The sequence below is a fragment of the Anguilla rostrata genome, chromosome 11, assembly GCF_018555375.3.
Source record: "Anguilla rostrata isolate EN2019 chromosome 11, ASM1855537v3, whole genome shotgun sequence".
NCBI classification, from domain to species: Eukaryota; Metazoa; Chordata; class Actinopteri; order Anguilliformes; family Anguillidae; genus Anguilla; species Anguilla rostrata.
Window position 1 is genome coordinate 38595335 of NC_057943.1, and position 11100 is coordinate 38606434.

The window sequence follows — 11100 nt, forward strand, 5'->3', positions numbered from 1 at the left end:
CCTTACATTTTTTACAGCATTGTAAATAAAATAGGCACTTTGAAGGAGTTGAGATAAGATATAACCCTTTAGACAGCTGGTGATTGTGTTAAAAGAATGTCACGTGTGCTACCTGAACTGATCTATTTAAACATTTCCTCAGATGTTTGTCCAAACTATTTCAACAATATAATGTATATAAAGAATATGCTATGAAGTACCAAGTGAACTGCAAGGAAAATCAAATGATTGAAAGAAGATATAAACTTGAGGCATGCATGGTATTTCCCCTCAAAAATTTGAAATAAAACTTAAAACTTTTTGGCTGTAGAGACAGTACTTTATTGTTTGCCAAGCAGGAATGTCACATCTTTAAATCTTAACACAAACAATTTTACCTTCAAGAAACTCCCAGACCCATTTTATGAGATGAAAAATTATAAAATAATTTCAATAAAACCAAATACAAAGGCAAAATACAATGCAATAATCATTTTTTTAAATGTGTATGCATGCGTATACTGTAAATAAAAGGCTGCAAAACTTGAACAAACACGATAAGAACAACAACATTCACAATAAATTATTCAGAAAACAAAATAATAAATAGATTGTAGAGCCTTTGGAAAAACTCAAACAGTGATTTGACTCTCATATAAGTTATTATTAGGACATTAGAATCAGCAGAGTCACATGACCAAAACAAACGAAACGGAATGGAGTGCCCGGAATCCCAGCTACCGTTGGAAAAGGAGGGAAGCATGGCAGTTGGGGGGGGGGGGGGCAAACGTTAGCCGGGACAGCGCACCCAGTCTTCTGGGTACGGGATGCCAGCTCGCGTCACCGTCACCGCCAAAGAGCACAGGCGTGCAGCGCAGAACAGAGCGTTTCACAAACCAAGCGACCGCGAAGAGCCATGCGCCCATTTCACATTCATCCGAGATGGACGCCATTTTAAAATCGTCCTGACCAAAGCACAGAAGACGACGTGATTCCGTTACAATACGATTACCGTTGATATTAAAGATAGTACAGTAGCCAAGCTTGGTGCAAATACAAAAGTCAAACCAATTAAACTCTACCCTTAAAGCCACTGTGCAGTGACGTTTTAAAAAAGTGCTTCACATTCTATGACATTCAAAGGAAAGCTTTTTCTTTGTATTACTTATCTTACAGATTGTACTGGCTGCAGTGTCAGCGCTTACATGTCAAAGCACCGGTCACTTTTAGCCAGGCTATGCTTACGTACTGGTTTTAAAAATAGAAGAAAAAAAAACGTCTTGTTAATTTTTGTCTATGACTTCCTTCCAGTGTATGTGATGGAGTGGAGAGGTCTCTCAGGAACCCTGGTGTGTCATCCTACTTTTCTTCTCCCTCAGTGAGGTTGGTCAAGAAATCAATATATTCTGACAGTCAGAATATTACGTTTTTCCTGCAGTCTGATTTGATGGCCTGAAATTCGGTTTAAAAACACTAAATGTCCCAGTATCCACCTATTTTAAATATGTAAGAGAACAGGCTGTAAATAAATATGAAATGACAGAGGTGGCATTACATTACCTGTAAGCATGACTTGAAAATTCTATGGACAAAGCAACCAAATATAGAATCACCGAATAAAGTCCATGTCCCAATAACCACCATATAAAACTGACCAACTGAGACGATTTCGGTGATTCTCAATTATTCTGTTACATGCGTTTTAATGAGGAGGGCTAGCGGACTCTACCTGCAGGAGGACTGAATTACAGGATAAAAACCGAGCTGCAGAAATGGCACTAGGCTCATGGATAAATGATTACCCTTAAAATCTCCCAGACCCACTTAAGTCAAACAACCAGGAGCAAAACACAGATAAAGGCAAATCAGGCTATCAGTGCACCGCTACAGACAAGCAGCACAACTGACATCCTGCCATTTTCAGCTCAGACAACATGCCACTGCCCCACAGTGCTATCGTTAAACTCTGCATTAAACGCTGCTTAGGAACCAGCCGTATGAGTTTTAAAACAGCAGTAATGGCCCCAGGGAAGTACCATTATGGGATGTGAGACTCGTTCTGCAAAAAAATGCACACTGAGATGATTTTGGAGAAAACAGAACTATGACATAAGTGGTGAACGGCACTGGATATCACATATCCGTGGGTGCCATGGAAACGCAATGTAGCTGTAAAGCTGACGCCTCAGTGATAATATTATAATAGCGCTGAGGGAACGTTATCCGAGATGACAAGCACTGATGGAGTGCTGACACTGCTGGTGAGTCTGGGCACAGCTGAGGGGGTTTCTGGAGATGCAGCACTGTGAGACAGTGCTCAGGTGCATTATGGGATGGGGAGAGGTGCATTGTGGGACAGTGCTCAGGTGCATTGCGGGATGGTGAGAGGTGCATTGTGGGACAGGGCTCAGGTGCATTTTGGGAAGGGGCGAGGCACTGTGGGATGGGGCTCAGGTGCATTGTGGGAAGGGGGAGAGGCACTGTGGGACAAGTATCGTGCCTTTAAATTAAAATATCTGGATAAAATAAAAATAAGATAATATAAGGGAAGAGGGGCACTGTGGGTGAGGGCTGAGGTGCATTGTGGGACAGGTGGAGAGGCATTGTGGGTGAGGACTGAGGTGCATTGTGGGCCAGGTGGAGAGGCATTGTGGGTGAGGGCTGAGGTGCATTGTGGGACAGGTGGGGAGGGATTGTGGGTCAGGGTGGAAGGGGCACTGAGAAGGTCTAGCTGAGCATCTTGTGTCGGTCGAAGACGGTCTTGCGCTGCTCCTGGACCTGCCGTTTCCAGCGCTGCTGTGCCCCCTCCACACGCTCCAGCACCGTGTTCCCCCGCCCGGCCGCACCCTCCGCCTGCGGCCGCATGTCCTGCAGGGGGCGAGAGAGAGACAGAGAGCACACACTCAGACACTGCTGTAATACCACCTGGAGTGAGCGTCATTCTGCAGGGGCTGGGTGTGTGTGTGCGTGTGTGTGTGTGTGTGTATACAGTACCTCAGTGTCCTCCTCGTTCTGTAGGGGCTGTGTATGGGGTTATGTGTGTGTGTGTGTGTGTATGTGTGTGTGTATATACAGTACCTCAGTGTCCTCCTCGTTCTGTAGGGGCTGTGTATAGAGGTTTTGTGTGTGTGTGTGTGTGTGTGTCTGTGTGTGAGTGTATACAGTACCTCAGTGTCCTCCTCGTTCTGTAGGGGCTGTGTATAGAGGTTTTGTGTGTGTGTGTGTGTGTGTGTCTGTGTGTGAGTGTATACAGTACCTCAGTGTCCTCCTCGTTCTGCAGGGGCTGTGTATACGCGTTGTGTGTGTGTGTGTGTGTGTGTGTATGTGTGTGTGTGTGTGTACCTCAGTGTCCTCCTCGTTCTGCAGGGGCTGAGTATAGGGGTCGTGTTTACGGATCAGTGGATCCACTAGCAGCAGGAACAGCATATAGAGCAGCAGCGAGCCCACCACAGACAGGTAGATAATGATGGTTACCTGGGAAACAGAGGGAGGGAGAGGGGACACCAACAATCAAACCACAATGTCCTTAGTCTTACTTGTAGTTAAAAGAAGAGAACCAAAAAAGACCAAAAAAGAGAAGGGGAAAAATGTGAAAAAGGAAGTGGAAGATGGAAAAGGGATGTGGAAAATAATTCTATTTAAAATTTAACTTTCCCAGCCGTTGCAGTCACTGTACAATGAAAGCACTGTTCCCACAGATTCAATCCCAGTGAATCAGGCTGTAGCACTGACTCAGTGAATCGGGCTGCAGTACTGACTCAGTGAATCGGACTGTAGTACTGACTCAGTGAATCGGGCTGCAGTACTGACTCAGTGAATCAGGCTGTAGCACTGACTCAGTGAATCAGGCTGCAGTACTGACTCAGTGAATCAGACTGTAGCACTGACTCAGTGAATCGGGCTGCAGTACTGACTCAGTGAATCGGGCTGCAGCACTGACTCAGTGAATCAGACTGTAGCACTGACTCAGTGAATCGGGCTGCAGTACTGACTCAGTGAATCGGGCTGCAGTACTGACTCAGTGAATCAGAGGCGAGCACTGACTCAGTGAATCGAGCTGCAGCACTGACTCAGTGAATCGGCTGCAGTACTGACTCAGTGAATCGGCTGCAGTACTGACTCAGTGAATCGGGCTGCAGCACTGACTCAGTGAATCGGGCTGCAGTACTGACTCAGTGAATCAGCTGTAGCACTGACTCAGTGAATCGGGCTGCAGTACTGACTCAGTGAATCGACTGAGCACTGACCAGTGAATCGGGCTGCAGTACTGACTCAGTGAATCAGACTGTAGCACGGACTCAGTGAATCGGGCTGCAGTACTGACTCAGTGAATCGGGCGCAGTACTGACTCAGTGAATCGGCCGCAGTCCTGACTCAGTGAATCAGACTGTAGCACTGACTCAGTGAATCAGACTGTAGCACTGACTCAGTACCTTGATTGTGTGATGCCTGCACTGCTCGTGATGGACTGCGCATGACAGGCATCGGCTGCACGACTCGTGACGGCGCAGCAGGGGCTCAGAACATGCCGAGCAGTGACTGCAGTACTGAGTGGAGGCGCTCAACCTTTGCTGGCAACACAACCTCACACACGCCCAACAGGCATGGGCTCCACAACATGCAGGCAGTTACTGCAGGAGAGAGAGAGAGCACAGTCAACACAGCTGTGCACACACACACACACAGGCATGGGCTCCACAACATGCAGGCAGTTACTGCAGGAGAGAGAGAGAGCACAGTCAACACAGCTGTGTGCACACACACTCACACACACACACACACACACACACATACACAGGCATGGGCTCCACAACATGCAGGCAGTTACTGCAGGAGAGAGAGAGAGCACAGTCAACACACCTGTCAAAAGTGCTGTCAAAAGTGCCATGAAATTGAGTTTGAATATTAGCTTTTGTAATTAGTTAGAGTTCAAATATATTTGAATATCATTTGCATATAATACAAAAATAAGCTGCTTATTGTCTTAGTATGAGCCCCCTGACGCTTCTATAGCCTAATGTGCAAATGAATAAAGCACTTTCTCGTGGATGTAATTTGCCACAACTCGGCATTTATTAATCACGATAATAGGGGAATGATTGTTTATAGGAAATCCCTGTTCATTTCTTAACACAAAAACTATTCAAACGGCTAATACGTGTAGCCTACAACAACATAAATTACTTACTCTGTTTAGTTTAACTTCTTTCATCATCCAATTTTATCAAAATCCTCAGAACAGAAAGGAAACATAGCCTGCCATGGGGACATTATTTAGCCTAAATTGTTAGTTAACCAGATCCGTTGAACGAAGTGAAAAAAGAGACTGGCTTGTGAGGCTAGCTGACGAGTAATGTTAGGTGTCCATGGAGCTGAAAGTATCACCGGAGGTTATTGGCAAGGAAAACCAGACGATCCACTTGCCTGGGTCCAGGGCAGAACGGTTTTTGTTGACAGAGGAAGTAACATTAGTAACATTCAGGAAATGAACTTTGCGTGCATGAACATGATTCGCCGTATGAAATGAAAGCCTGTGTATTCATGTTAATTACAAAACGCGGGATCCAAAACTAATATTCGAATGCTCAAATTTAGGTTTGAACATTAAAAAAAAAAAAAAAAAAGATTTTCGAATATTTTTCGAACTTTGAATATTTTTTGACAGCCCTAACACACACACACACACAGACACACACGCACTCACATAAGCAGGCACGCACTGACACAGACACACACCCCCACGCACGCACTCATACAGACGCACACACAGACACAAGCACGCACACACAGGGAAGCGCACACACTCAAGACGTAGATTATGACCACTTGCAGAAATAGCTTCAGTGTAGGGGTCTGGTTCTGGTCATTTTCATAAGCAGCTGCAGGCTTTAGAGTGGGTTTATGGTAATAAGCTTTACAGCTGCAGGGTGTGGGCGTGGCTTATGGTAATTAGCTTTAATGTATGCAGGGTGAGGGTGTGGCCTATGGTAATAAGCTTTACAGCTGCAGGTGTGGGTGGTTGTTGCTTAATGGCTGAGTGAGTTGCTTGGTAATTGCTTGGCTGCAGGGTGTGGGCGTGGTTTGTGTAATTTGCAGTGAGCGGGAGGGAAAGGGCGTTCTCACCAGTCCTTCTGCGAGACGTTCCGGTTGTAGATGTGCCCGCTGATGTTCCTGTACGGTGGACAGATGCACTTGCAGCGCACGTCTTCAAAGCTCTGCAGAGGAGGTTCATAAACAGCAATAAGCCGCATTAACAAACAGCCGCGGACTGGAGGAAACGCTGAACTCAGGAGAAGTGATCAGCGTCACCACAGACTCTGCAAGGGGCCAGACGAATGAGGAAGTCCAATAATGAAATGAGCGTTTGTTTCATTTTAACAGCAACTGGATGTTCAGTCAATCAAAACAGAGTCAAAACCCTCATATCATGTTTGCGGTACTGCACTCTTTGCTGTAGAGATATCGCCATCTACAGGTTGCCCTATGGAACAGCCTTCTAAACTTAGTGTGTGCCAAGAAAACCTAAAATGGAAACGCATTACCCTACTGATTGTGACCTATAGTATGCACCATTTGCTTCCATTGCTATAAATTTTTAGCAACTGTAATATATTCAGGAACAGCATACAGCTACTGACGTTACTAAGTTTAAACTCAAATACTTGGCTAGGAAGCCCATGTTTATGGTGCAGACATACATAGCTTTCAGGTCCCCTACTATAAATACACTGTAAAGCTTGGTACACTTCAATCTTCCACTAGCATACAGCAGGCTGGTGTGTGTGTGTGTGTGTATGTGGTATGTGCGTGTGTGAGCGCGTGGGCGCATGCGTGTTGTGTGTGTGTGTGCATGCGTGTGTGCCTGTGTGTGTGTGTGTGTGTGTGCGAGCGCATTTGTGCATGCGTGGTGTGTGTGTGTGTGTGTGTGCGTGTGCATGTGTGCGTGGTGCTGGATTTGAATCATATTGCTGTGCCAGTAACTGTTGTTGAAATAGCACAGTAACTGAGAGGTGTTGAAGTGTCACAATACAAGGTCTCAAAAGAGTAGCAGGTGTTGAGGTGGTACAATGTGAGCTGAGTGCCAAAAGAAGAACAGTTATTAGGACCTGGGCTGAGAGTTACGTTTCCTCAGAGCCTTGGAACATCATCTAAAAACAATGGGTGGGAAAGTAGATAATGCCCACTGTTAAAGTGGTACAGTCCGAGCGTGTAGATAATGCCCGCTGTTAAAGTGGTACAGTCCGAGCGTGTAGATAATGCCCGCTGTTAAAGTGTACAGTCGAGCTGTGATAATGCCCGCTGTTAAAGTGGTACAGTCCGAGCGTGTAGATAATGCCCGCTGTTAAAGTGGTACAGTCCGAGCATGTAGATAATGCCCGCTGTTAAAGTGGTACAGTCCGAGCGTGTAGATAATGCCCGCTGTTAAAGTGGTACAGTCCGAGCGTGTAGATAATGCCCGCTGTTAAAGTGGTACAGTCCGAGCGTGTAAATTTTACCTTGCTGGCATGCGCCTGGGTGATGACCTCACAGAGAAGGATGACCAGCAGCAAAGCCGGTGTCAGCCTGAAGCTTCGAACAGTGCTACACGTCTTCATAATGACAGCACTTGGTCCCAACCCTACAGTGAAGAGCCAGACACACAAACACATCATACAGTGTACCCTTTCAAACTGGTTATAGCCGCACATAGTTCTCCTAAATCCACAAACTGTATAGACCTTCATATCGTAATCACATTTACATTTCCCCACGTTATAAAATGCCCACACATAACAGTAGACATATCTCATGGCTGCAGATCCATTCGTTAGTGCAGGAGGGCAAGGACGTGACCGTGCGTCCTCTGAAAGTTACTGAATTGGGCACATGCTTCTTTTGGGCCTCTGCCAGATAAACTATGCAGAGACTGCCACAGCCATTGGCCTCGGAAAGATGGAACAGTGATACCATAGAAAATATACAGTCATCTGCTCCCCTGGATCATATACCCCCAATATCGCCATGACAACAGCATTATAAACTCAAATCTCCAGTGTTCTCGCTACCTACAGTCTGAACAGCTACATCCGTTGCCCAGAATTCAGCTGCAGTGCAAAATCACTAAAAATGTTCAACATAAAACTCCCAGAACCTAGCAAAGAAGCGATCAGTTGTGACTGAATGTCAGTGAGATCCCGAAGCAAAGTCCAGTATGGATGTTCGATGAAGAAAATAGGCCAGACATTCAGCTTATCAATGCTTATCATTTGAGGAAGGAGGAAAAAATAGCACCTATCTCCCAGACTCCTTTGCGACAGCACAAACCTAATCACAGGAATGCACTGGCGAGTCTAACGGACACGCGGCGTTTCTGTCACCTGCTCTAAAAGATCAAAGAACTGAATCTGCGCCAAACCTAAAACCAGCCCAGCTTGGACAGTACTGCAGTCTGCGCGTGAACTACATGTGTAAGGTTAGATCACAGATGAGGGACGGAAGCACTTGAGCTTGTTCCCCCTTTCTCGGTGTGTGCAGGTTCTGCCACACAACAACCCGCTGCATTCTAAAATGCATTCATATTCATCATGGTTGCACTTCTGCCCACCGTTCAGAAATTGAGAGACTGTGTTCAAAGCTGAACAGCCTGAGGGCCTGTTAGTTACGTGCAACGTTAGCAGCTATGATAGATAGGCCTTCTGTATGTGATATTTTTCACACCCAATCTCTACAAGCTCAGCAATAAAACTCAGTGATGAATCACTAATGAATGTGAAATTTTGAGAAAGCCCCACGATGTACCATAACACACGGTACCCAAAATACAAAGACCTGTTATTCCAACTTTAAGCAAATTGGCTAGACGTTAGCCAAGTATCTAGCTAGCTATATCACAACATGAGGATAACTCGCACTGCTACTGGCTAGGTTAACTCTACTTGTAGACAAAATTAGCTGGCTGACTTATACAGCCAAATAAAACGTAGTTTTTTTTAAACAGTCCCTAGGTAGCCTCATAGCTTAGGCAACGAACTATGAGATTACTACCGAATGGTTAGCTGCCATAATGTCAGGTCCATATAGATAACGCCGAATATGCACCAGATCATTCTGCGTACCAGCTTATTATTAGCCAGCGCTATTAGCTAACGTTCGCTAGTATAGATTGTTATTACTTCTAGTTATTCATTCTAGTTCTGATGCTATTTCTAGCTAGGTGCCGATGAATTCACTCGCTTAGCTGGCTTGTTCATTTACCTTGCCCTTGTTCTATTACAGCATTGTCGTCGTTAAAAAGCGAACTAGCCAGTTAGCCTTTTAGATAAGAGTACACGTGTATATCTAGTAACAGGCACAGCACTTACTGTAAACAACTACCTGCTATTTTGTTTTGCGAATCACGTACCTTTATTCGTTCCTCTTCTGTTTTCTTCTGCTTCTGCCTCTGCTTCTTCTTCTGATCTTACTGTAGACTGCACGTTGACGGGCGTCTTGCTTTGCTGCCACCTACTGTTTTGAGCACGCAGCAGACTGCGTTGTGTTAAAAGCAGCACGGCTATATTCCTAGTAGCTCTCGCAGTCTGCAGTGGGATAACATCGTGTATTTCATGTCTGTTCACGACTGTTGATTATGGGTTAAGTGAATACTTGGTGAGAGACCTTTTTCAGTTTGTTAATTTGTTAATATTTCGTTAACTCATGTAAATTCGTGAGAAAGTAAACGCTTTAAAGAATTACCATAAGCTTAAATCGCAACGTAGCCTGCATAATAATCAACCTCAAACTGTATTCATTTATTTGCTTGGTTAACAAGCGTGCCAATTTCATGAAGAATATGTAATGATCATAATAATAATAAATAATCCGTAATCAACCATTGGGAATTCCCGTGTTGTCTTGTCATTCACGTCAAAACATTTATAGGATCAGATTTAGTAAAATCAGCTAATCATGAAAAAGATAGCGTAACAGTTTAATCTTGAAGGGATATGAACACCACAACGCCATGAACACCGGAAGCTTTGAAGTACAAGTGCAATGAAGGCTTGCTTACAACTTAATTTATAAAATAGGTGCATTTTCATCACAAGACCACTAAATAATCTGATTTTTTAAAGCTCTGTGGATTATCTGATTTTTATTAACAAGCCCTTTTTGAAAGCACGGCGAATGAAGACATCGGAGAAGTCAAATAGGCTGAGCAATGGTTGGTTAAAAACTACCTTCCAACACTTGAGCTAACAAACCGCTGCTCGGTGCATTCACTTCTACATCATTCAATAGGTTACGTCTTTCTGTGGTGTATTTTCAAATTTACCCCACCCCCTCCACAAAATAAGATAGGGAAACTAAGTTTGCCTTTTTCCCAGGTTCGTTTTTTTTGTTGTTGTTTTTTTTTTTTTCTGCAAGGATAATACAAAAACGAAAAGGCTTGTATTTTTTAGCTGCTTATAAAATATCTGGGAGGGAACTAGGGACACGCCCCCAGTAGCCTAATATAAGGATGAAATATAAATCAGAGCATGTATACCTAGCATTTTAGAGCATATTTCTGTGTATAAACAGGTCATCATGAGGCGCGACAAGCATAAAAATAGAACAGAAGCGAAAAACTACGCTTCAGTTCGCTTGTGTCGCACAAGCTTCGCAGCCGTTTCGCGACGCGTTCACATCTGGTGTAGAGGACGTCGCCCGCTGCCGTTGTAATAACAGTACTTCAACTAGGCTTCACTTACGCGCGTAGTGTGCGGTGGGTGTCCGGCTTAAGTGATAACCATAAACTCCTGCACAAGCTTCACTGGATTAACTGCTAGGCTTTGATATTGTCCAGAAGGGAGAGGATGGTCGCGCCAATGTAAGACAGCCCAACAGAAAGACCTTCTTTCTGCTACGTAGCTATATTGAGCAGTGCAGCAGTAGCCTACATTTATGATGTATTGTGGCATAACAGTGCATTGTGCTGTTCTTCATCTCCTACGCGTCACTCTCTTGACACCCCTCTCATTAGTGGACAGATAAAGGCGCCATTTTGTTTCTCCTGCAGGTTTGGTGGATGTTATCAGAGTTTAACAAATGTCTATAATGCTACTGATGCCTCAGTTTGCCTGCATTGAGGAAGAAACCCAAACTCTTTTGGCATATTTT

General features: G+C 44.6%; 1 protein-coding gene across 1 annotated transcript; it reads right to left on the bottom strand.

Annotated features, from left to right (window-relative positions):
- Positions 1-297: 297 nt before the first annotated feature.
- tmem9 (transmembrane protein 9) lies at positions 298-9493 on the bottom strand. Its single transcript, XM_064299949.1, has 7 exons — positions 9362-9493; positions 7476-7597; positions 6103-6194; positions 4769-4806; positions 4413-4483; positions 3322-3453; positions 298-2847 (listed from the first exon to the last, which is right to left on the bottom strand). Exons 2-7 carry the CDS (start codon positions 7572-7574, stop codon positions 2707-2709), a joined length of 573 nt encoding a protein of 190 aa, XP_064156019.1. The 5' UTR covers positions 7575-7597; positions 9362-9493; the 3' UTR covers positions 298-2706.
- Between the last annotated feature and the right edge of the window lie 1607 nt (positions 9494-11100).